Raw genomic sequence first — 27,587 nt, forward strand, 5'->3', positions numbered from 1 at the left:
GCTATTTTACACACTCCCAAATACAAAATAAATCTATTTAGTAAAGAAACAAGCCCAGCCTTCAATGCCTCCACTAAACAAACAATTAGATCAAGCCAAGCTCAAGAAGTCCAGGAAGAAGCAACTGTAAAAGTGACCCGGTATATATTACTTCTTGAACACGAATATCCCCCCTCCAAATCTCTTCCAAAATAGTTTGAAAAAAGAAAAAGAACAGTGAAACTAACTTAGTATTGTACTTCCCTGTAAAGGAAAAAATACATACTTGGAAGCCATCTTCTTGCACTGATAGTCTGTGAGCAAGTAAATATCCCCTCTTTCAGTAACACATACTGTAGCGCCATCACTTGCAGCGACTAAGGACAAAATGATGTCCTTATGATGCAAAGCAGAGACTTGGCGAGGAGCAGTTACACACTTCTCTCCATTAGGATCCAGCATATATCCTACAACAAAATACAAACCCCCCATTTATGTTAGTTATTTGAGATTCCATAATTTGTCATTTGATTTTGAGAACTCTTCCCCATTCTCTCCTATAAATATTGCTGAAAAGCCAATTAAAATTTAATTTTTCTATGTTACCAACTCATCTTCACAATTATTAGGCAGAAACGAATCAAAAGGTACTTGTCATTTTTTGTCAATTATCACAAAAATGAAGCTTTGAAAAAAGGTAATGGATTTCTGGCCTACACAATCACAGACCATAGAAAGATAATTAAATATGGTTAGCCATTACAATCACACAACAACAGCTGCATTTATCTTGCTTACCACACTAAACTGGAAGTTCATTAGCAGGACAGATTACACTGTATAAACTCAATTTTACTTTGACTGTGGCAAGACTGTGATATTAGTTGCCACATCACATGAACACAGCCTCCATATATCCATAACTAGTTATTGGCAGGTGCCAAACCAGCTCCTGCTGCATGAATTGACTGTTCAGAAATTGAACAAGCCTGTTTGTAAAGGCTCTTGTACCTAGTTGTAGGGTGGGTTTGATTTTTTGTTTTGTTTTTGGGGGGAGTGGGGCAGAGATAAAAGGGAAGGATTCAGACACTCAATCCCATTCCTGTTTCCTATTTTTTAAGAAAACTATTTTTATAAGTTACTAAAAGTCAGCTATTAATTACACATGGTATCTCTAAGCATATTCTTGATGCCAGTCACCTCAGAGATTATAAATACATTTATTTTAATTTTCTGTTTGACTTTTTCCAGAATATACACAGAACTCTAAGTGCTTATTTTCAAACAATATTTTGTAGCAATTAAAAAAAAAAAAAAAAAGGTCTTCCACGTTATTGCTAATTTGACTGTCCTTATATTAGTAATACCCACCACAATATTCCTTGTGTTATCATATTCACTAATACTTTATCCCACTTCCTCCACAGCTGTTTAGCCCACCTCTTCCCCAAATACTCAAGAAAAGAAATGGATTTTGTGATCAAGCCCAGCAGGTAGACAAATCCAGGCTTTGGCAAACTATACTGTGTGGAGAACATTTCAGAACCCAAAACCCCTTCTGAAGAACTCTTAAGAGGCTCCAAATTCAATTGATCAAGACTTTGGTAGTACACCTCTACCCCAATATAACGCAACCCGATATAACACAAATTCAGATATAACGCAGTAAAGCAGCACTCTGGGGGGCGGGGCTGCACGCTCTAGCAGATCAGCGTGTCAGCATGCCTGGCTCCAACACGCTGCTCTGAGCGGCGTGTTAAGGGTGCCGGGCCAGGGCCGAAGGGTTGGATAAGGGGCAAAGGGTCTCGGGGGGGCGGTCAGGGGACAGGGAGCAGGGGGGGTTGGACGTTTCGGTGGTTCTGGGGGCGGGACAGTCAGGGGACGGGGCGTTGGAGTCCCGGGGGGCTTGTCAGGGGGCGGGGGTGTGGATAGGGGTGAGGGAAGTCAGCGGGGGAGGTTGGATGGGTCGGGGGTTCTGAGGGGTCAGTCAGAGGGCGGGAAGTGACTATTAATAACAGAAATGCTCGAGGCCAAAGCAAGCTCGATATAACGCGGTAAGATTCTTTGGCTCCCAAGGACCGCGTAATATCAGGGTAGAGGTGTACTGTATAGAGACAGAGACAGATACAATCCCTTAAGTAAACGTTGTTAATAATTATTAAAATAGATTTAAATTTATTTAAAATGCTAAAAATTGTCTAAAATGATAAAAACCTGTGCAAGTCAGACATTAATATAAATACTTACAAAGTAAAATATACACCCAAAATAAATAACTGTTTCAGTCTTATTGTTTTTACAGTACTGGCGGGGGTTAGAAGACAGAGTTATTGAAAGAGTGAGAATTTACACAAAGCTGCATTTCAACAACATTGTTGTAATTTAACCACCATACATTCTCCCCCATCCCTGTACTGAAAATGTGGCTTATGACATCAGGCTCTGCTGTCGCAGGAGGAGTGACAGAGAGGATTGAGCCACATTGGTCTAGCAGAAGCAAGAATCCTACTGTATATCCCACTTATTGGAGTAGCAGAAATTGTATTAGGGTGTACTAAGAGGGCCATGAAATAGCATGGAAACACTATGAACTTAAATTTAAGAACAGAACATGAGATATTTTTAAAATATTTCCTATTGATGACAATTTTCTTATCAATAAAGGTTGTTTTTTATTCCCCAACAGTAATATACAACATTTAACCACGGTTGCCTTGCTCCAACATAGGAGAGATAAAAGCACAGTTTCCAGAGAAGTGCCTAAGCTTCATGGAGTCAGCATACTAGTGCACGTAAACAGAAAGCACCAGGATTAGCTAACAAAACTTTTCAATCTGCACAGATGTAAACCCAGAGAAAGAGAAACTCAGTCTAAACACCAATATCAGTCTGAGGTTCTAAAGTGTTAAAATGGCAAAAATATTTCATTTCACACAGACCCTTAACTATAAATGAAGTTCACTGCTATGTGGTATGTTTAATAAGCTATCGTCTTAACTCGTCAAATGAAGATTTATTCTGGAAGCAAGAATAAAAGACAATTCTAGTAATGGCTTAGCAAAAATAGCAAACAAAAAACCCCACAATGCATATTCAGATACGTATCTTGCTTTTAAAAAGTTAGTAAGGATGAAAAATTGAGGTAATTCCCAACAGTATATTTACAGATAGGGGAAAGCTGGATAGAGAACATAAAAAAGTGCCAACAGCGTGCCCAGTGCTGTGCACAACACAAGCACTCCCCTTGGGAAATTACAAATTTAAACAATGTTGTCTGCAGTGTTGTTATAGCTGTGCTGGTCTCAGGATATTAGAGAGAGACCAGGTAAATTAAGTAAAATCTTTTATTGGAACAACTTCTGTTGGTGAGAGGCAAGAGCAGCTCTTTGTAGCTCAGAAGCTTGCGTCTTCCACCAACAGAAGTTGGTCCAATAAAAGATACTACCTCACCCACCTTGTCTCTCTAAATTTAAACAATGACATTCTGTATCCTGAAAGTCTGCACTGATGGGCCACACAAGAGTCACAGAAGAGAAAGTTGGCCAAATAAATTTGAACAGTAAAGCTACATTTGACTTACCCCACTCATCCTCAAGCATAAAAATAATCATTGACAGCAGTAAAAAAAGAGTGTGTTCTGGAGCCAGTGGAAGACAAGTATAAACCAACATTAATTAAGCTTCTTTTCTCATACAGATGACGGCTTTTACTTTGAGTAACATTTTTAAAGGCCGATTTTTATTTGTATAACAAAACATTCTTACCTAGCTGGCCACCATTCAGTCCCATGGTATATATAGCTTCTCTAGTCCATAGCACTGTATGGAATCTGCCTGCAGCCACTCCAATCACCATTCTACCTTTCAGATTTTTTGCCTGAACCTACATATAAAAGCAAAGATTTTCATATAAGTGTCAAATCCCAAGCAAATAAAATGTGATGTGCATAAATCAACTTCTTATTTGGCAATAATGAAGTCCATACTAATTAAACTCTTAATGGTTGTATCAGTTTCACTGAAGATTTAGTATAACTAACTTTTGAAATGAACCCTGCTTTTTTTAAGTGAGACACTGTTCCACCAAAGACAAAGAGGAACAAGAAAAATCCAGAAAGGGTTAGCCTATTTCTCCCCTCCTCCGCGCCACCACCACCACGCTAGATTAGAGCCATGCCACCTTGGGCTATCAACAGATCTCAGAATTAAGCAGGGTTAAGTTCAGTTCTTAGGTGAGACAGCCAAAGAAAAATACAAGTTCTGTAAAAAGTGGCTATTGGAAAGCTTCACTCTGTTTAAGTACCAGTGTCCTAGCATGCTGTAAGAGAGCATTTTGATGCTAGATTTCATCCAACAGATGGCAAGTGAAATTAAGAAAATGACCACTCGTGGTCATTGGAGAAGTAATCCCATTCCCTGGCGAAACTTTGACTGCCTCCCAACATCTTTCAACAGGTTCAATTAGACCTGTTACTCTTCACTTCCTCTTGCTAGCTGCCGTGTAATGCTGTGCTACTGAATGCTGTTAGTTGTATTTCACTCCAGATGGCACTTCCCTTCAGTAGTAGGTAAAGCAATTCTTGCATGTATAGTTGCTTTGAGATAGTAAATAACTTATTCTGAGGTATCACCTTGGGCAAGTTCTCCTCCCTGAAATACTGTGCTTCTTGTCTACAACTATCAGGAAATGTCATTGCAGAAAATTTTCTTTTCCTCTTCTCACTCTACTATCCCTATTACTATTTTTCCCAAACCACTATCAACCTCTGACATTAAAAGGGCTTTCAGGGAAAGGGTGCACTGGGGAGTGCGGGGAAGCCAATGACTTAATGTGCATGTCTAACCTTACAAAGACACAAACCAGCAGCCTAAAACAATCCATGAAAAAGGATACCACTTAGTAAATATGTATTTTTATTTTCACTCATTTGAAATGGAAACCTTTAACTAAAGGAAGTACTTCAGAGTAATATACTTCAGCACTTTTCTTGCAACTGTGCCTGGTCATCAAGTACAGGATTTAGTACTTCTATAACAGGGGTCGGCAACCTTTGGCACACGGCCCATCAAGGCAATCTGCTGGTGGACCACAGGACATTTTGTTTACATTGACCGTCTGCAGCCACGGCCCCCCGCAGCTCCCAGTGGCCACGGTTTGCCATTCCCCGACAATGGGAACTGTGGGAAGCAGCGGGCAGCACATCCACAGCACATGTGTGTGGCACATCCACACCACTTCCTGCAGCGGCAAACCGCGGCCACTGGGACCTACAGGGGGCCATGTCTGCTGACGGTCAATGTAAACGCAATGTCTCGCGGCCCGCCAGCAGATTACCCTGATGGGCCGAGTGCCGAAGGTTGCTGACCCCGTTCTATAAGCTTAGAATCCAAGCAGAGCACAGACAGGCAAACCATCTGATTACATTACACAAATATTTAACATTGAGATTGTGTGCTAATGAATTGGAGAAGATGGTTTTATTCGACCCCATGTTCCACTTGAATTATCCCTACAAAGTTTACATATAGACATCAATATGATCTTAACATTTCACTCTCAGTGAGGAAAAGGTCCAAGTAGTAGCTAAGCAGTTATTACCTGTCTGGGAACACTGCAATTAGTAGGAGGAGGAAGAATACCCAATTGATGGTAAGTATTTAGGCCAAAGGTGTAAACATATCCATCTTCTGTTAAAACAACAGTATGATCCTTAGCTGCTGCTACCTGGGAACACTGATGGCCAATTAGACCTTCCACAAGTCTTGGAACCTAGTACAGATCGACCAAGTGTTGAAAACATTAAAAACACTCATTTCTGTACTGAGAGAATTTTTTTAAAAACCATACATACCCCCCCATCACCAAATCACACCAAAAACCCCACACCAAAAATAGAAATGCAAAAGAAAACTCATTTAAAAGGTACAGAATTGTGTAATTATTGTTTGATATATTAACACATTGCATATCACATGGAAAGAAGATTAATATGACAAAATACTTTTAGCATGTACCTTTAGAACAGATCACCTGAAATCTACTCAGAAACTAAATCTAAAACATCTGAGCAGTTTTCAATAGTCACAATTAATTGTGTGTTTGTGTTTGTTTTCTGAAGTTACTCTGATAGAAAAAGGCTTCCTTCTTTCTCCTAAATACGTATTTTTCCTCCAAAATTACAGTGATGCAGTACGGGTTTGAGGTCCAGTCTCTCAGTTCCACTGAAAAGAGGAGAATCACAGCTTTCCAAAAGCCACTTGCTTCTAGCCCTGATTAAAAATGCTGTTTCAGCTAATTTTCAAGTGGGGGGAGAGGGGACCACACAAACACACACTAAGGGATTTTGTTTAAAATCAATTAAATATATAAGGTTTCTCTATAATAGTATCAATCTCCATAATATCAAGGCCTTCATGGCTTTCCGTCAGGACATCTGTAAATTGGATTCATAGTACTAAAGAAGCTTGGCGTTATAAATGGAGTGATCAAAAAAACTCAGCTATTTCTTTTTTAAATGTGACATTTACAGAATATAGGTGAAGTGGTCAAATGATGGTATTGGTACTTGTTTGGGACCTAAATCAGTCATTTATGGCTTTGCCATTCATTTGGCATTCATTCACATAATTCATATGGTTATTCCAAATTCTAGCCAATAATGTCTTTACAGCACACAACTTTATAATATTGTGGGGGAAATTGCTGTTAACCTTGCTGTTGAAACTGACCCCATCCCATTCTACAGCAAAATCTACACACTATATGCAACATACGCAAAAACTGTAACGCAAGAGGCCTACAGGCCTGTATCCTGTAAGACTTGGCTTAAGCTAAAGCATTTACTTATACTAGGCTGCGGCACTTGACCGAGATAATGGACTAGGCCAATCTCTAACTAGAAAAGAGCCAAAAGGGCCTCCAGAAGAGTCCCTAGCTGTCCATTATATGAACCCTCCACACTGCAAAAGTTCCTAGTCAAAATGCTGCCACAGCAAACTGCAGATCTTGATAAGATCTTGATAAGAACATGGTGCGTCAGCACTGTGCTAGTTATGAAACTGCCCTTCCATTAATTCGTTATAAGGCTTTATTAATAATGCTTGAGTGGTAAGGAAATGTATCATTTGGCTTGAATTTGGACCTATATAAAAGTCTGGTATTATAGGGGCAGGGCAGAGAGAGACCAGGGTGGCACCTGCATGTGACCATCTTGGTCTCCTTCTCCCTGCATGCTTGTATTCAATAAAGGACCTCAAACTGTTTGAATCAAACAGATGGTGTGACTCGTTTTCCACAACAATGTACACACGTATACATATACTTGCAATTTCTCTCATAAATTGCTCCACTCTCAGGTTTCTCATAAAATTTTAAAAATGATGTCATTTCATGTAAAATAAGTACATAATGTTGGTGGTCCATACATAGCCCTGAAGTCTTCATGAAGACTATTACACACAGCACCAAACTGAATTTTAACGTTTTTATTCATCGATTAGCATAATGCAACTACGTACTAGTCAAATGAAAAAATAGGTACTAATCAGTTTCAATACAAATCCATTTAAAATATAAATTCTTCCTTTGTAAATAATTTCTGAACAAAGACTGTCATTGTTTAAAATAACCTACAACTGAACAAAATAAGACATTTAATGAATTCTGAGACTGCATATCTGAAACAAGATTTTTTTGTGCTAGACTATACACTCAATATTTTTAAAGATACCAGGCATGTTTGTTCATCACCATGACCCAAGCGTCCTCCTTGACCATGTCCACAAGTGTAAATCTGTCCTTTCTGGGAAAGGAACACCGAATGAAATTTACAAAGCACCACCTGAAAAAAATATATACAGTTACAGTTTGAGGGGTAGCATTTTAGCATTCTTTTTGTAAATTACTTTGTAAATATGCTGCCTTCACTGAGGAAATACAGTCTGTCCACACAAGACACAACAGAATGTATATCAAACTAGTACACTGTCCATCTTCAATTCATTGTCTATATGGCACTGGAAACTACAACAGCACCATCCTCCTACATGGAATTATTTATCATCATCATCTGTTGTTGCAAAACATAGTTTCCATTTACAAAGCTAGGAATGTACTATGGCTTTCAAATCAGAAGTCAATCCAACATTTTACATCATCGTAAAATACATCCAAAAGGGTATCTATACATCCAAAAAGAGTTGGGAGTCATTGATCTGTGGACTGAAGGGAAAATAGTCCAGGAGCACTTAATCCCCAGAGCAGTTTCAATGACTAAAATAGTACTGTTATATGAGAAAGGGCAGCAAGATCAGCTCCAATATTGAGATTATTTCTCTGTGGAAAAAAAAAAAATCTTACTCATGATGGTATATGGGTTATTAATCTTTGTTTTTTCAGAATACCTGTTTGATGTAGACTCCATTTCTAGGAAACAGATCCACCAATTCAGGATGATGTTTGCTCTGTTGACCACCATGACCCAAGGTAAAATTTATGTTGTTTCCCCAAGTGTAGACATCTGTGGGATCTAAAATTCAAAGGACAAATTCCATCTGCAATATCTGCTACATCTGTGTGTGAGCTGCATTAATTTAACTCCACCTCTGACATAAGTGTGAACTAGAACAGTATACGTTACTCCAATTAAAAATAAAATTTGAAGAAACAAGGTAAATTCTATTTTAAAGGTATATTTTAAGATTCTTTTGAGAATTTAGAATGATTATTAAGCATGAAATATTTGATCATATTGCATGTCCTGTACATTAGGTCCCTTGTTCACATATATTTCTCACAATATTTGTCCAACTTCACAGAGCACACATTCATCAGTAAGAACTATTTACATGTCAAGTCTGCAATACAAAACTGCATGAACTACCTTAATTGGTATGCAAAGTTTTGTCTTCCACATATATAAAAAAAAAAAAAATCAATCATGCTTGGACTCAAACGGCTAAATAGATTTTCTTCAACTCTTCCCATTTAATTTATATTCTAGACCAACCACAAGAACTTTCAACACAAGAGAGACTTTTTGGCTAAATGACAGGTTTCAGAGTAACAGCCGTGTTAGTCTGTATTCGCAAAAAGAAAAGGAGTACTTGTGGCACCTTAGAGACTAACCAATTTATTTGAGCATGAGCTTTCGTGAGCTACAGCTCACGGATGAAGTGAGCTGTAGCTCACGAAAGCTCATGCTCAAATAAATTGGTTAGTCTCTAAGGTGCCACAAGTACTCCTTTTCTTTTTGGCTAAAGTTATATAGATTAGAGCTGTGGAAATAGAGTACCCTCTCAGCTGTAATTACCATGATACTAGAAAGTGAACTTTAACCTATTTCCCTCTGACAAACAGATAAAGTCAAATCAGTTCTGATGCAACACTAAGTTTATATTTTATCTAAAGATTCAAAGCATGACTGTAAAGTAATCAATACATTTTAAAATCAACTAAATATCAAAACAATGATGAAATAGTGTTTAATAAATAGAACATAAGGTAATGTCAGCCCAGAATTAGGTTGTATATATTTCTACCACCAAAATACTAAACTATATTTGTGCAACGAAATATTACAGCAATCAAAAATTTAATTGACTAGCAAAGGAAACTGACTAATCTATTTTCATTGCACAAAAGCTGATTGAAATGGGGGGAAAAGCACAAGTGGAGCAGAAACAGGAAAAAGCAGGTTAGATTTTTAAAATTCAATTATAATAATTTAAAGGGATATTAGGAACACAGATGGGGAAGTATATTCAAAGAAGATTTTAAACTTAATAATGTCTTTTAAGAAAGTTCCTATGTACTCAAATTAGCAGATCACATTACTTAGATATAACAATAACTTGCCAGTGACTAGAATTAGTTTACTTTTTAAAAATCATATAAAAGTTGCACTAAAGTGTTTTGAAGATTTATAATTTTGTATCCCAATTTTTTTAAACTGGCTGCGATGAGATATAGGGAATTCATTTAATCTATTAATGCTGGTGTTAAAACCATGAGGGATGTAATTCAATGTCAACAGATTTATTTAAGTCACTGAATCCCATCAATTTTCTCTAGGCAGGCTCTTGAAAAATAGCTGAACCAAGATGAGGACATCAGACAGAATCCCTCCTAACTAACCTAATGTTAAGACCAGGGTGGATAAAAATCAATGATTTTTTTTAATTAAAATCAGATTTTTTTGATGAAAAATACCTATTATAGCTCAAAGATCTCTCATCATGGAATAGGGATTATAAATTCTAATTCTATAGCATGAGACAATATATTCATGTAATGTTTAAGGAAAGTTTTGTAAATGAGTTCCAATAGTTCATGTATTAGGGATCTAATCTTATGGAGTTCCATAGGCTTCTGTATAGATTATTTAGGTTAATCTTTTTATCTACCCATGGGACTCAGTGCTAAGTCTAAAAGGTACCATCAGAGATGCTTAGTTTTGCAGTTCTCAAACTGCGGATGTGTCTCCCCATAGGTAACATGCTTGTTAACAGCAAAAATGTTTTTAAATAAATAAATAATATATAGAGGTGAGAAATAACAGACCTCAACTATTTTGTCCCTCTGCAAATTTGTGTACACAGAGTCGATCCCTTACGTCTCTCTAAAAGTGCAAAGTCTCAAAAAGTTCAATGAATAGAAGATTGTTGAGGGCGGAACAGATCTGGACAAGGAGAAGAAGTCTGGAGATAAATGTGAGAAGCGAGGGACATACACTTGTTTTGGTAAAATATTATAGGTTTGCTCTTGAAGAAAAAAAATCAAGAATACTTAACGTTGTTGTTTTAGTTAAATAAAACAATTTAAATGTCTGTCTGGTGATGTTCTCCTAATACAACAAGGCAAGAAAATCCTCCAAATATTAATGATTAACCTGTTGAATTGGAGATATTTATGAGGTCACTGGGAGGTGAACTATCTGCTTCGATTACCTTTGGTAAATGAAATAACCAAACAATCATGCATTTTCTGATATAGCTGTAAAACTAATCTGAAAAATTTTCAAAATAAATCACTGTTTAAAAATGTATAGCGTGCACCTTCTAAAAATGAAACCTACATCTCTCTCTGAGTTGTGAAGCATATGTACTAAGGTTATACAAACCAACAAGAAAGCACTTTTATGTAGAAAACCAGGATTAAACTGAGTCTTCCTGACTAGTGATTTAAATCATTATTTAAATCAAATTGATTTAAATCAAATCCACCCTGGAACTTAATACCATAGGTACTTTGAATTTCTCACCCGTAACTACAGTAGCACGTGCATCTTCATTCATTGCTGACAGTTAGTAGAGCACCAATACTGAACTCAAAACAAGTTCTCAAGACATGTTCCAGAACATTATTTAGCCCTATTTACCCTAGGACTTAAACTTCTGCCATCATGAAGTGCTGTTGCATTCTCTTCTGACAAAAAGGTATAGAATGTGTATGTGTAGACAAGGTTTTCTTTCTATGCTCTGACCAACTTACCATGTTGCCTTCACATCTTTTGTATCACATCTGTAAGTACTACACCATTAGTACAGTCATAATTAGAAACAGATAGTACTGTCTACGCATGCACACACATTTATATGTTGATAGCAGTACATATCTTACAGGAATCTCTGTATTAATTTGATGCCCTACCCGTTTTCTTGAATACTACATAGGCTGGTCTGTCCTTCATCACAAGGTCCAAGGCAGATAAGCCTTCTTTATCTTGCATGTATAAACTAACCCCATGCTGAAAGAGGAAAAAACACCTTGTATGAATATTATTATCACTCCTCATTTCACAGCTAGTAAAGAAATGAATATGATAAATATTCTTAGGTGATCTCAGTGGAATTTTACATTGGAGAAGCTAATAAATTCTTTGCATTCCAAGACATTCTAAAGATGGATTTAAACTCAGTAAATAATAATCAGAGACAAGTGACATGGACTTACTATACCAAAAGAAGTCTACAAAGAGGCTTAACTGGACAAGCTTCAACAATAACTACTGTTCTGTGTACAGTGAAAAAACCACAGGAACTGGCACTGACTGCCACAGTTGAAAATAGGCAAACAGGTCTCCCTATTGTGCTTTTAAATCTACTGATGAAAAAGCGCTACACAAGAGCGAGGTATTATTACTACTGTTGGGCACCTTCACCAATGGTAGCAAGGGGGTGTGACAGAAGCGTAGCTGCTCTGTAATAATTTACAAATACTGTATGTTTACTTGTTAACTGGAATATTTTCTCTATGAATGTTGGTTTACTAATAGGAAGATGTGTCAGGAAAAAACAAACAGGAAAGAAAACAATGGCTGAAGATACACCACCCCACTTAACCCAGAAGCTAACACACACACTGTTGGTTGTTATTTTTTATTTAAAGGATAGCAGACTAAGTCATTTTCACTAATAGGATGGGGGCTGTGTAATTTTTTTTTTTTTTTTGGTGATTGCTGTGCACATTCAAAACACATAGCAATCTGGACTCCGAACTAAAAGAATCCTTCAGATCATCAGTCTGTACTTCAAACTGTCTTTTGGGGTCTTTTGTTCATTCCTGCAGAGGCTGCAGCCTCTAACACTAGAAGACTAACAGATTCATCTTTGGATGAATTATTCAAATATTTGCCGGACTGATCTAACATGATTAGTTCCCCAAAAGAGTTCATTTTAGCCCTGGAAGCAGTTCCAAAGAAGATGTCAAAGGAAGAAGTCTATATATTTTTAGTGCAGCTATTGTTAGATAGTATCTCGGGGCAAAGAGAAGCAAGTCACCACACGCACAAAAAAACAACAAGAAACAGCAGCTTGGAGTGAATACATATGAGACACAACCTATACTGAAAAAGTTTTAAAATTCTCCAGTAATGAATCTCATACACTCTAAAATGTTAAGAGGTCATTAGAAAGTGTTGAGAAACATACTACTTGGAAACGTTCCAAGGAAAGAATGCTTAGGATGAAAGTAAGGTGGCACATGAAACAAGCATTTTAGAAACGCCAATGCTTCTAAAATTAAAACTGTTGGAGCCACAACCATTTTTATTTATCTGCCAGTTGAAAACAGATAAGGCTAGCAATGATCAGACAGTGTAATACTTTAAGTAAGAAGGGCAGAACGCCCTGGCCGCTATCTGGTCAGTGACTGGCTAAAGAGACAAGTGGGACAGAGCTAAAGCCCAACATTACAATCAGCTTCTAATTAATTTCACTTTCATGTACTACTAATAAAATGCTACAAATTTTTGAGCTGTAGATACCTGATTTGTTAAGTACTGTTTCCATTTAACAATTTTTAGTGTCATGGAAACATTTCCGTTACTATATTTGGTAAACGCTTATTTTTACAGAAATTCAAAAATCTGGTGCCAAAGCTAAACCCAGACTGTTTTGTTAAGATCTCTACCCTGCAAGAGTTTCCAAGTAAATGGAAACACATGCAGCCCATTGACTTCAACAGGATTCCTCACAGGCTCAGGGGTCAGGTCCTGTGGAGTCACTTACAAAATCAACACTTGAGATCCTGTCTATATTCCAAGCTACACAGGTTTAACTTCAGATTGGCCCAATTGTTATTAGAAATAAGGAATCAAGTTAAACTAAAATCAATGCAATTCAGGTTTACATTGAATTAAGCTGTGTCCACAAAGCGTTTTGTACTAGTTTAGCTCAATCAGTTTAAAAGTCACACCTTGAGTGAAATTTTGATATAGGAAAAGGCATTTCAATACAAGTTCATGTATCACACACCACAAACATTAAAAAAAATTAGTGTGCAATACATGAAGTCAGATACTGACCTTCAGCAATGACCAAACACAGTCGATGTGTCCATAAAAGATGCCTCTGTGCAAAGCTGTCCATCCAGACTCCTTGTCTTTTGCCAATAAATCCACTCCTTTGGTGTCTGCCAGCCAATCTAGCACGCCTTTCTTACCACAGGATGAAGCAAGATGGAGGACATTCCTGCCAAAGGTATCCTTTAGAGTTGCTGCATTGTAGCAGTAAGAAGAAAGAAAGGCCTTGATCTGGCCTTCACTTCCTCTGGTAACTACAGAAATAATATCCAAAGCATGCTGCAGGGAATGACACTTCAGAGTGCAGTCAGGCAGGATAGAATTCATTCTCACCTTTCTGAAACGGCTCCCTCATTAAGAGGAGCAGCCAGTAAGAATGCTAAGGCACTCCCTTTTTACAACACAATACAGTGCTGGAGAAAATTCATGATTCCTAGTACTTAAATTCAGTTTCATACAGCAGCCATGAGAATCTTCATGCACTTATGTTTGGCACTTAATCAAAAAATACAAATATTTATAAATATAAATTTATATTTTAAAGTCTTATTTCTCCATATTATACAACAAAAATCTTGTTATTGTCCATAGAAAATTCCAAGAATCAAAAGAGTGGGGAGGGGGGCTCCCCCTCCACACCGTCTAATTCTTCTAAATCTCCATAATTGCAAGGGAGACCTGCAAGAAAAGGGATAAAAGGGGAAAGAGACAAATAAGGATTATGCAACATTCAATAGACTTTTACACCAAGACCGTACTTGTTTGTGGGTTTGGGATTGTTTTTTTTTTTTGTTTTAATAGATATGAGAAACATTGAATTTTGGTAGGCCCAATTTTTGGTATCTATTGCATTGATGTCTCCATATATCATAAAAGCCCCACCTGATTCCTGTAAAAATATGAAACTTCTCAGTCATGCCCCACAGTTACTCCAGTTGACTGAATCACCCAACAGCCCCCTTGATTATCCAAATGATTTAAATAATGTATGGATTAAAAGGACAGTAAGAACTTTAAAGGTAAAACTGCGCCATAATCTACATCCACCCACCCACCCACAAAATACATGTCATTCTTTAAACGTGTTTGGGGGGAGGGAGGAAATTGTTGTGTTTTTTTTAGCAAAATTTTATTTTAGAAAAACTCAAATTTATTCTCTCAGAGGAAAAAATAAATCTGGGTAAGGAAAACATTTCAATTTCAAGATTCTAATGATTCATTTTCAAGTCTGACCAATGAGACTAAGAAGGATTCTTAATTATAGGAAATATCCTAGGCTGCCAGACACTATAGTATTGTGTTTTATTCATTTAAAAAACAAACAAATCATACATTAAATGAAGTACAAACAACCAGCATTCAAAGCCAAAAAAATCCCAACCATTCAGCTAAGTACATAATCAATTAGAATCGTCAGTGACCTACATACACCTCTCAGAAAAATTAAAACTGCTGTTCAATCTGAATTTGAACTCCTATTCAAGCTAAACAAAAAATAAAAAAAAACACAACACACAAACTTTAAAACATCAACCTTCTCCAGCACAAACGTCACATTCTGAGCCAGATACTACTCTCATCTACATGTGTGCAACTCCCTCACTTTAACAGGGTGACAAAGTGAATGGTGTTTGGCCCTCTATATGTAGGATTTAGAACTTTTTAGCTTACGAATGAAACCTGGGTTTGAAATTCGCCTAGAAACGTGAGTGGTATATCCCAAAAGGACCAGTACAATGTTTTCACAAGAACTTGATTAATAATACATCAATGAGTCCTGTTAATATTAACTCAATATGAAACAAATTTAACATAGCTATGTTCAAAAACCAGTCGGAGAACACTTCAATTTCTTTGGTCACTCAATTACAGACCTAAAAGTGGCAATTCTTCAACAAAAAAACTTCAAAAACAGACTCCAATGAGAGACTGATGAATTGGAATTAAATTTGCAAACTGGATACAATTAACTTAGGCTTGAATAAAGACTGGGAATGGATGGGTCATTACACAAAGTAAGACTATTTCCCCATGTTTATTTCCCCACCGCTGTTCCTCAGAAAGAAAAGGAGTACTTGTGGCACCTTAGAGACTAACAAATTTATTAGAGCATAAGCTTTCGTGAGCTACAGCTCACTTCATAGGATGCATACAGTGGAAAATATAGTGGGGAGATTTTATATACACAGAGAACATGAAACAATAGGTGTTACCATACAGACTGTAAGGAGAGTGATCAGGAAAGGTGAGCTATTACCAGCAGGAGAGCTGGGGGGGGGGGGGGCAGGGGGGGCGGGGGGATGATCTTTTGTAGTGATAATCAAGGTGGGCCATTTCCAGCAGTTGACAAGAACAGTAGGAGGGGAAGTAAACAAGGGGAAATAGTTTTACTTTGTGTAATGACCCATCCACTCCCAGTCTTTATTCAAGCCTAAGTTAATTGTATCCAGTTTGCAAATTAATTCCAACTCAGCAGTCTCTCATTGGAACCTGTTTTTGAAGTTCTTTTGTTGAATTGGTCACTCGATTACAGACCTAAAAGTGGCAAAGAGATTGAAGTGAAGTGTTCTCTGACTGGTTTTTGAATGTTATAATTCTTGACATCTAATTTGTGGCCATTTATTCTTTTACGTAGAGACTGTCCAGTTTGGCCAATGTACACGGCAGAGGGGCATTACTGGCACATGATGGCATATATCACATTGGTAGATGCGCAGGTGAACGAGCCTCTGCTAGTGTGGCTGATGCAATTAGGCCCTGTGATGGTGTCCCCTGAATAGATATGTGGACACAGTTGGCAACGGGCATTGTTGCAAGGATAGGTTCCTGGGTTAGTGGTTCTGTTGTGTGGTTGCTGGTGAGTATTTGCTTCAGGTTGGGGGGCTGTCTGTAAGCAAGGATCGGCCTGTCTCCCAAGATCTGTGAGAGGGATAGCTCATTCTTCAGGATAGGTTGTAGATCCTTGATGATGCGTTGGAGAGGTTTTAGTTGGGGGCTGAAGGTGATGGCTAGTGGCGTTCTGTTATGTTCTTTGTTGGGCCTGTTCTGTAGTAGGTAACTTCTGGGTACTTTTCTGGCTCTGTCAATCTGTTTCTTCACTTCAGCAGGTGGGTATTGTAGTTGTAAGAACGCTTGATAGAGATCTTTTAGGTGTTTGGCTCTGTCTGAGGGGTTGGAGCAAATGCGGTTGTATCGTAGAGATTGGCTGTAGACAATGGATCGTGTAGTGTGGTCTGGGTGAAAGCTGGAGGCATGTAAGTAGGAATAACGGTCAGTAGGTTTCCGGTATAGGGTGGTGTTTATGTGACCATTGCTTATTAGTACTGTAGTGTCCAGGAAGTGGATCTCTTGTGTGGACTGATCCAGGCTGAGGTTGATGGTGGGATGGAAATTGTTGAAATCATGGTGGAATTCCTCAAGGGCTTCTTTTCCATAGGTCCAGATGAAGAGGTCATCCATGTAGCGCAAGTAGAGTAGGGGCATTAGGGGACGAGAGCTGAGGAAGCGTTGTTCTAAGTCAGCCATAAAAATGTTGGCATACTGTGGGGCCATGCACGTACCCATAGCAGTGCCGCTGATTTGAAGGTATACATTGTCCCCAAATGTGAAGTAGTTATGGGTGAGGACAAAGTCACAAAGTTCAGCCACCAGGTTTGCTGTGACATTATCGGGGATACTGTTCCTGACGGCTTGTAGTCCATCTCTGTGTGGAATGTTGGTGTAGAGGGCTTCTACATCCATAGTGGCTAGGATAGTGTTTTCAGGAAGATCACCGATGGATTGTAGTTTCCTCAGGAAAGCAGTGGTGTCTCAAAGATAGCTGGGAGTGCTGGTAGCGTAGGGCCTGAGGAGGGAGTCTACATAACCAGACAATCCTGCTGTCAGGGTGCCAATGCCTGAGATGATGGGACGTCCAGGATTTCCAGGTTTATGGATCTTGGGTAGCAGACAGAATACCCCAGGTCAGGATTCCTGGGGTATCTGTGCAGATTTGTTCTTGTGCTTTTTCAGGGAGTTTCTTGAACAAATGCTGTAGTTTATTTTGGTAACCCTCAGTGGGATCAGAGGGTAATGGCTTGTAGATAGTGGTGGTGGTGGTGAACTGCCTAGCAGCCTCTAGTTCATATTCCGACCTACTGATGACGACGACAGCACCTCCTTTGTCAGCGTTTTTGATTATGATGTCAGTTGTTTCTGAGGCTGTGGATGGCATTGTGTTCTGCACGGCTGAGGTTATGGGGCAAGTGATGTTACTTTTGCACAATTACAGCCCGTGCAGGTCAGCGGAAGCACTCTATGTAGAAGTCCAGTCTGTTGTTTCGACCTTCAGGAGGAGTCCACCCAGACTCCAATGAGAGATGGCTGAATTGGAATTAATTTGCAAACTGGATACAATTAACTTAGGCTTGAATAAAGACTGGGAATGGATGGGTCATTACACAAAATAAAACTATTTCCCCTTGTTTATTCCACCCTCTCCCCCCTTTACTGTTCTTGTCAACTGCTGGAAATGACCCACCTTGATTATCACTACAAAAGGTCCGCACTCCCCCGGCTCTCCTGCTGGTAATAGCTCACCTTTCCTGATCACTCTTGTTACAGTCTGTATGATAACACCCATTGTTTCCATGTTCTCTGTGTATATAAAAAACTATATAAAATCTCCCCACTATATTGTCTACTGTATGCATCTGATGAAGTGAGCTGTAGCTCACGAAAGCTTATGCTCTAATAAATTTGTTAGTCTCTAAGGTGCCACAAGTCCTCCTTTTCTTATTGTTAAAATATATAGACTTTATTTCCAGTCTGAGTTTCTCTAGCTTCAACTTCCAGCCACTGGATCATGTTATACCTCTATCTGCTAGACTGAAGTGCCCATTATCAAATATTTGTTCCTCATATAAGTACTTCTAGGGTGTGATCAAGTCACCCCTTGTCCTTCTCTTTGATGTGGGAGTGTTCCACAGTCACCCTTTCTTGAAGGATATGCAAAAGAGAACTGACCCAGTATTGGATATTGATAAGGAAGTCGTCATTCAATGAGCACCAGCCCACCTCCTTATTCCAAGGAAGTGGAAGAGGTGTTTGAGAACCATGACAACTGCCGAAAGTGATAAACTAGAAATATGACACTACACCCTGCACAGATACAGAGATAAGTGCTCTCTTACAAATATTTACTTTCCTTTATAAAGCATTTTGAGATCTACAGATTAAATGTATTATAGAAAAGCTAAGTATTATAATTCATATAATCTGTCACACTTTAATACCGGACCTTGGTTCAAAAATTAAAAAGGGAAAAAAATATACATATATAAATATTTAGCTTTGACACGTCTATGAGAACCCTGCATTTTCCCTCTCCTTCACTATGCTCCCAAGAATTATTCAAAGTTTATAACAGTGCTATGACTGTACACAGCAGTGCATTCCATATGATGGCATCAATACAAAATTGACATTAATTATAATGTCATTGCCAGCTTTCATTTTAGAGCCCACACATGGAAAGTTCTGACCAAGCAAATCTCAAATAGCACCAATTACAAAGACACTTTCATTGGAGATACTCCAGAGATAAGAACATAGGGTAAGGAAAACAGGAAAAGATGCAGAATTTTTTTTTAAAAAGGGGGGTGGGCAGAAAAATCAACAGAGAAACAGACACAGACTTACTGTGGACAGACAGATCAGGTATTAAAAAGGAAATGCAAAAACTACATGGCTAGGAAGCCATGTACAATATTACATAATAAGAAACCAAGAGACAAGCAGTGAGTTACAATAAACTAATTCCATTCTGATTGCACTTTTGCAGCAAATGTAGAATTTTGACATGATAGAATTATTGTCATGTAAGTCAGTTCAGCCCTCCTTTATTACAGTATTACAAACAGGGTTGCATGTACTATTAGCGCATTAATACACCTCTTCCGGCATTTTATGAGGCACAAGGTCGTATATATCTCCAAGGCAAATACTAATAGATCAATTAAAGCACACAGTCATATTATTATAGTGCTCAAAAACAGGTTAGCAATTCTATTTAATTTTTTTTTTTTAAGAAACATAACAGGTCCCCAAGCCAAAAAGTTTATAAATTAAGGCCCCAATACAGCAACTGATCCTCATGTCTATGTGAAACGCTGTTGACTTCAATGGGGCTCTGCACAGATGCAGGAGTCTACCCACATAGATTCCCAATGAAAGGGATCAGAATCTAACAGAGAGGGCAGGGAAGTAGCACAAGCGTGTGGTGTTGTTTTGTAATTCTGTTTTTGTATGGTGCATAAGCCATGGTCTATTTCTCTTTCTGTCCAATGACCTCTGCCTATATTTCTCTTTTGGTAATTATTAACCCTTATTTTAATTTGTGTTATAACACTAGCCTTTTTTCTTTTTTAAACCTGTAATTATTGAGCTTTTTATTCTTTCAATAAGAACTAAAACTCCATGCCTTTTTAAAAAAAATATTTTGTTGTTACAAAAGGCCTAGAATGTCAGTGTTAACTCTTTTTGAAGAGCAACTTCCAATTTTAACATACTCTTTCATTACAGAAAATGGTTTGCAGCAAAGAGAGGAGGAATTAAAAAGAACGGAGTAGCAAGAGTATCATGAAGATGTTTATGTTTGATCGTTCATTTTGCGGCAGGATTGTTTCTAAATCCTTACCCACAACAAAGACTCTTAGGACTTGTCTTCACATACAGCACTACTGCCGTGCAGCTGTAGCATTTTAGTGAAAATGTTCCTACACTTCTCCCAACAGTGTAGTTAATCCACCTCCCCAGGAGGCAGTAGCTATGCCAGTGGGAGCAGCTCTCCTATCAACACAGCACTGCTTACGGGGAGGTGTGGGGTGTGTGTGTGTGTGTATAGAATGCCAGTATAACTATGTTACTCAGGGGTGTAGACGGTTCACACCCTGAGTGACATCGTTATATTGCATGGGTTGGTAGCGTAGACCTGGCCTTAAATATGACCGGCTTTTTCCAGGAGCAGAAATCCTCTCACTAGACTCCTCAGCAGCCCACGTGAAGAAGAGAGATCTTACAACTATTGCCCCTCAAGAGTTGCCTATTGGCAACAAGCACATGGGACTATTTCAAAGCCTTGTGAATCAGGGAGCACATAAGCACCCTCATTCACCATCTTACATCAGACACCCTAATGGGTACGCATTCTCCCAACCTCAGTTTCTTCTCCTGAACTGCAGAGTTCTGTATGTCATCAGAACTTTTTGGGCAGAGGAAAAGATGACTAAAATTGCTGGAGTTGCAGCCAACAATTGACTCAGTTCTTTATTAGCACCCCACGTAGAAAGTCCGGTCCATTTGTCTGTCACTTCTCAAAGTAGGTAACAGGGAGACTGCTCAAGAGAGCAAAGTTATGTATGTGTTTGCAAGATCAAGGCCATGGTTATCACTATTCAGAATTTTTTCCTTTTCTCTCTCTTTACTATCTTTACATATTAAAAAGGCAATTTTTCCACCACAAAAAGCTCTAATAAAGGTCAAATATCTTTTCTGATCTAGAAGATTTTATCAATAAATTAAATCTTGTGTAACAATTTAATGTAAATTTAAAGCAGCCTTTAAGCAATTTAACCCCAAAGGTATTCACAAAATTCATCTATATTAATATGCAGCGTAAAGAATCTGTGACAAGGAAAAGGGGTGGCTGCATGTGCAGGAGAGAGCGGGGTAGGGACTGATGGGATAAATTAAACAGAATATGATATTAAGAGAGAAAGATTTGAGGGGAGATTAGGAAAAGAAAGACAGAAAGTTAGGGAGAACATAGAGAACACAATGCAGAGTATGAAGGAGAGAGGTAAGTAGGTGAAGAGAAAAAACAAATACCGGAAATCACTCAAGAAAAGTAAGGACCATGTGAAGCATAGCAAGAAAGCATATCAAAACCATGAGATCAGGGGTTTTATTATAGTGTATTAATCAGAAAAGTGACTGACAATATTACATATATCACCAAACTTTTATGCTCTTGAATTGCAGGGAGATGGTTTGGAGAGTACTGTAGCACAATTAGTTTTCACCCTAGCTAGGAAGTGCTTAAATAACACAGCAATGAGCACTATATGTTTAAAAAAACAAAAGAGAGAGATTAGCTAGACAACTTAGTTCTTGGGGTAGCAGTGTCAGGTAAATATTTCAAGTCCTGTTTTATATTAGGCACAAGTTACAGTATCATTTATGATCTGCAGGGTATCTAACAAGACACAGTACATAGATGAAACATTACAAACAATATTTCAATGAATGCACTAAAATTCTTGAACAGAAAATGAGGTTTGAAGCTCTGTTTGCAGTATCGTTGTAGCTCTGTTGTTCACAGAATATTACAGAGACAAGGTGGGTGAGGTAATAGCTTTTATTGGACCAACTTCTGTTGGTGAAATAGACAAGCACTGAAGTTTACAAAGCACTCTTCTTCAAGTCTGATATTTAAGATGACTTTCAGAACTAATTTAAGAGCTGTCATGATTAGAGAAAATATGAATAGCTTACATGTAGATAAACAGTATCTCTTCAAATTCTTCCTGTTCATGCAAAGTGTTGAAAAGTCATTTATAATTTAACATTAGAGAAGGAAGAAAAAGTTGAAGCAATTTGGATAGAGAGCACACCTGTTATAATTTGGAAGATGGCAGAAACATTTTTAGTATACTAAAGATTAAGATCATTGCACTTTGGGCTAGACACCAATGAAACATGTATTACATTCATTCACTCTGGCATCTAATTATTCTGTAGTTTAATTTTTCTCCCTATTTTGGCAAACACTGGGAGTGCTGTAGAGGCAGAACACCTAGCTCCACGGAAAGGAACAGCAGCATGTTGCTCTTCTCCTTGATAGCCTCTGCAATGTTCCAAATCCCTACCAACCTAAGAAAAAAGGGATCAAGACCCAAACCTAAAACTCATTCTTCACGGCTCCAGACGCCCATAAATTTGCTTTTAAGTGTCTTAGACTTCTAAAATTCTATTATTATTATTATTTAATTTAGCTAGGTTTTAGTTCTCAAAACATTTTCTAGTATTTCACTATAATTGTAAACTCTTTCCAAAGTAATCATTATTCCAGTGAATAATTCAAGGTCAAATAAAGTGATTTCAGAATGTATACAACACATACCTTGATACTCTCTGGTCCAAAGTAAAGGTCTTAATGTTTAGCCCATTTTTAATGTTAAAAAGTGTTTTCATAATCTTTAAAATTGTCTTCCATATAATAGTAGTATGATCACCATCAAAACTGCTTCATTACACAGAAGCATTGTCCTTCCAGTCTCTTTAGGGTGGTATAAGTGGTTGTTCAAACAACATCAGGTAACAAACATTACACATGTAGCAATTGAAACTTCCTCAAAAAACTACACCAAACCTGGAAAAAAATTAGAGAGCCTATTTGTAAGTGACCAGAGTCACAAACAGGCATAAAATAAATAAATAAATCACAGTGCATATCCTGACATTACATTAGAACATTTTTTAATCATGATGTAGAGCTGTTCTAACTCAAAGCTATCACATACAAATAAATCATAACCCAAAACACCAGGATAACATGCTGCAATTATTTTTTGGCACCATGCAACTCATTTGACATAACTTCTCCTTTCTCTGCCTTTACTGCTGCAGAAGGGAGGGAGATGGAGGAAAGGAATCCCAGCAGCTCTAGCCCACTTGTTCAATGTTCATTAGTCACGATGTTAATCTCATCACTGTTAATGAATACCATAAAGAGAAAGGTCTGTACTTAATTCATAACAAAATAAAACATCAAAATGGAGCACAATTAATTAACCAGCTTTACTAAAGTATCTTGAAATGACTCCATTTTACACAAATTGAACCCATTTGTCAGAACTAATGAAATACAGATGTTGAAGCCTTTTAAATATAAAAAGGAATGTTGCATGTGGTACATTTGGAAATGGTCAAAATTATTCAGACTTAATATTGTGTATTCAAACACATACAGGCATGCACACACACACTACAGCTCCCCCCACTCATTTACTGGAACCATATGCTGGATCCTTGATTAAGCTCTATGTGTCAAACAATGTTCACACCTTATAATATATTCTGGTGAACCAACAATACCTTTTTCAACATTTCACTGAATTTAAAATTATTTGGTGGATTTACCACTTAAAGTGTGAATTTCATAAATAAATTCAGTACAGGCTGCCAAATATCTATTAGGAAACTTTTATCTGAAATGCGTTATTATTTAAAAGGTGGGTGGTTTGTATCATAAATAATCTGGAGGATGGTGTGGATTGCACCCTCAGCAAGTTTGCAGATGACACTAAACTGGGAGGAGAAGCAGATACGCTGGAGGGTAGGGATAGGATACAGAGGGCCTAGACAAATTAGAGGATTGGGCCAAAAGAAATCTGATGAGGTTCAACAAGGACAAGTGCAGAGTCCTGCACTTAGGACAGAAGAATCCCATGCACCGCTACAAACTAGGGACCGAATGGCTCGGCAGCAGTTCTGCTGAAAAGGATCTAGGGGTTACAGTGGACAAGAAGCTGGATATGAGTCAACAGCGTGCCCTTGTTGCCAAGAAGGCTAACGGCATTTTGGGATGTATAAGTAGGGACATTGCCAGCAGATCGAGGGACGTGATCGTTCCCCTCTATTCGACATTGGTGAGGCCTCATCTGGAGTACTGTGTCCAGTTTTGGGCGCCACACTACAAGAAGGATGTGGAAAAATGGGAAAACATCCAGCAGAGGGCAACAAAAATGATTAGGGGTCTGGAACACATGACTTATAAGGAGAGGCTGACGGAACTGGGATTGTTTAGTCTGCGGAAGAGAAGAATGAGGGGGGATTTGATAGCTGCTTTCAACTACCTGAAAGGGGGTTCCAAAGATGATGGCTCTAGACCGTTCTCAGTGGGAGCAGATGACAGAACGAGGAGTAATGGTCTCAAGTTGCAGTGGGGGAGGTTTAGGTTGGATATTAGGAAAAACTTTTTCACTAGGAGGGTGGTGAAACACTGGAATGCGTTACCTAGGGAGGTGGTGGAACCTCCTTCCTTAGAAGTTTTTAAGGTCAGCCTTGACAAAGCCCTGGCTGGGATGATTTAGTTGGGGATTGGTCGTGCTTTGAGCGGGGGGTTGGACTAGATGACCTCCAGAGGTCCCTTCCAACCCTGATATTCTATGATTCTATAAGACAGGCAGCAGCCAATCTCCTCAGTGGAAAGAAGAGTGAGACCAAACTAAAGAAAAGGTGGTGGAGCACCAAGAAAACCCAGAAAGGTCTCTGGTTTTTTGAACTCTATTAAAAAGTTTCATCACTTTGGTACTTCTCCAAGAATGTTTCTGTACACCGGGTTTGAAGCCTACATCACTGGAGGCCACTGCCAAAAAGTCTAGAATAAATAACCTGAGAGCCCACGAAAGGAAGAGGACTTTCGAGGCTGTCTGTCTGGATAAGGACAGCTGCCCAGATCCTTCCTGTGGTCCCTTTAAGGCGTTTCAAAGCGTCAGTGCCAGGCAGGGGTCTGTGTCTGGGACACGGTGCACACACCTCCCCACTCAGGCTCCTATGGCGAGGGGGCTGCCAGGGGAGGGCTCGGACTGAGCTACCGCCAGCCTCAGCGCCGCTCTCCTCCGCCAGCTGTGCGGCGGCCCCGCCCCTCCCCGAGCCTGTCTGTCCATCTTCCCCCCGCCAGCGACTCTGTCCCCGAGTCTCGCCCCCTCACACCCGCCTATGACTCTGCCTCCTGGGAGAGTTCACGCCCCTTTCCCCCTCGGGGCCCTTGTCCGCCTCCAGGCCAGCTCCCGCCTGTCTCTCCCGCTCTGTCTCTCGCCTTGGTCTCCGTCCCCCCGCCCCGGGAACCGGTCCCCGCCGCCCGCCCGACACGTCGGCAGGACTCTGCGCCTCCTCACCAGTCGCTAGATGAAAGGGCTCGGACAGGGTCGGCGGGACGCGCGCTGCGCGGCGCGGGGACTCATCCTCAGTGCCTCCCACTCAGGGCCAGGCTGCCAGAGGGCTCAGACCGCCCGAGCGGAGCAGAGCGGCGGCAGCCACGGCTACAGCCCAGGGCCGGGGGGCAGGAGAGGGAACGGCTGCTGAGTGCCCACACCGAAACAAGAGCTCACGGGATTGGCGGGAGCGCTGTGTATCCCGCACGCCTATTGGCTGACGGTAGCCACCGCTCCGGCCAGCGCCTTCGGGCAGGGAGCCAGGTGTGACTGGCACGCGGGGTCAGAGGGCGGGCACCGCTGACGGGGCTAGGTGCGCGTGGCGGGGCTGGGCTGGGCTGGGCGCGCGTGTGTGGCGGCGGTGCAGAGCCCGGCATCGTGGGCAGCGCGCTTTCCCCTCCCTTGTCCCGCACAGGGACGGTTCATTGCGGCAGGGGTCATGAGCACGGGCGGGACATTTCTAGGGACGGGGAGATGCCACCCCGCTCCCGGGAGAGCCTGCTTTAATGTGAGGGAGGAGAAGCAGCCTCAAAGATCCAGAATCACGAGTCAGACCCTCCCCGCCCAAAAAGAGAGATTTGTTGGGTTTTGTTTGTTTGAAGCTATTGGAGTTTTGTTCAGGCTCCCGCTGTTGACCTCCCAGCCCGCCCATGCCCAGGGAAGGTGTGGGGCAGTTAGTGTTGCCTGATCTCCCAAATTTAGTGCTAAGATTATCTTGACCCCTGATGTGGGCGCACTCACTACCACATCTGCCCATCCTGCGCAGCAGTTAATTCTGTCCCCACCTCCAAATCTATTCTGTACAGCAGTTTAGCCCCCGGCACCTCTGCTCCTCCAGAGGCTCTTCACCCCCCCCCCCACACACACACACCTTTTCTGGGCCTAGGGTGGGCTACAGTGGGGTCCACTCCCTCTCCCCGTTCCAGAATGGGGGCAGGGGTGTTGCCCCTTCCCAGCCTTGTTGCTGTGAGGTGAGGAAGACGCATAGATACCATCCTGGGCATATTGCTTACTGGAAGGGAGTGTGGCTGCCCTGAACTGCCTGGGTTCTTTAGCTCTCCCCTCTCCCACCCCCCAAATGGCTTTGGGTTGGTGAATGGAGGGGGAGAGAGAGCTGTGTCAGCAGTTGTTCAGCTCAGGAGGTAGGCAAGTGGGGCAGGCAGCCACTCAGGGTCAACGTTGCTAGAAAACTTGGAGCTTCTCATTGTAAGACTTGCTCCAGCCCCCGCTAAAATCCTGTTACTCAGGAAAAAATGATGAGTTGGCAACACAGCAAATCACAACGCACTGTGATGATGTTTAAAGGCAATGCCAGTGTCCGTACAATGCAGTCACCATGGTATACACTGTGTTGGCACCATGCACCTGGGATATACAACACTGGTACCAGGTGCCATAGGATGGAGTTTCGTAGTCCATGAATGTTCTTGCCAGACATGCAGATGTTACATTCTCAGACGTGGGGCTAGTTTTAAACTGGAGCATTTTATCAAAACATTTGCCATAATCCAGCTTGTACAGCTTGTACTTGGGGGGGCTTCCAGGACCGCAGTTTCTGCAACAACCCGTGGTCACATGTCCCTCTGATTTGTTCAGCAGAAAATTCCATCCCTTAAAGAAATGGAAAATAGAGCCCTCGCATTCCATCCAGTTCTTATACCAAAAAATAGTCCAAATTTAGACTAGCATTCATATCATAATGTAGAAGTGCTCCACAATCCCCCACAATAAAACTGGAAGAAGCAGGAGATGGAAGGGGTGTTGTGGATAACTTGTAGTCATATATTGAACACAGTTATGGTTCTCTTATCTCTAATAAGAAAGTGCAAAGA

General features: G+C 40.0%; 1 protein-coding gene across 3 annotated transcripts in view; it reads right to left on the reverse strand.

Moving 5' to 3' along the window:
* Positions 1 to 25,899, reverse strand: part of IBTK (inhibitor of Bruton tyrosine kinase) — a 94,753-nt gene extending 68,854 nt beyond the window's left edge. Inside the window, exons 1-9 of one of the 3 annotated variants that reach the window (XM_048845150.2) lie at positions 25,720 to 25,899; positions 22,941 to 23,189; positions 13,784 to 14,458; positions 11,629 to 11,725; positions 8,382 to 8,506; positions 7,709 to 7,819; positions 5,578 to 5,748; positions 3,744 to 3,861; positions 266 to 446 (exon numbers count right to left, since the gene is read on the reverse strand). In XM_048845150.2, coding sequence (XP_048701107.2) covers positions 266 to 446; positions 3,744 to 3,861; positions 5,578 to 5,748; positions 7,709 to 7,819; positions 8,382 to 8,506; positions 11,629 to 11,725; positions 13,784 to 14,107 — 1,127 coding nt within the window. In that variant the 5' untranslated portion in view covers positions 14,108 to 14,458; positions 22,941 to 23,189; positions 25,720 to 25,899. Of the gene's footprint in view, positions 1 to 265; positions 447 to 3,743; positions 3,862 to 5,577; positions 5,749 to 7,708; positions 7,820 to 8,381; positions 8,507 to 11,628; positions 11,726 to 13,783; positions 14,459 to 22,940; positions 23,530 to 25,719 lie in introns of all 3 variants that reach the window. The other 2 variants (XM_048845148.2, XM_048845149.2) reach the window with 2 other exon arrangements.
* Between the last annotated feature and the right edge of the window lie 1,688 nt (positions 25,900 to 27,587).

The sequence above is a fragment of the Caretta caretta genome, chromosome 3 (assembly GCF_965140235.1).
Source record: "Caretta caretta isolate rCarCar2 chromosome 3, rCarCar1.hap1, whole genome shotgun sequence".
Taxonomy (NCBI): Eukaryota; Metazoa; Chordata; order Testudines; family Cheloniidae; genus Caretta; species Caretta caretta.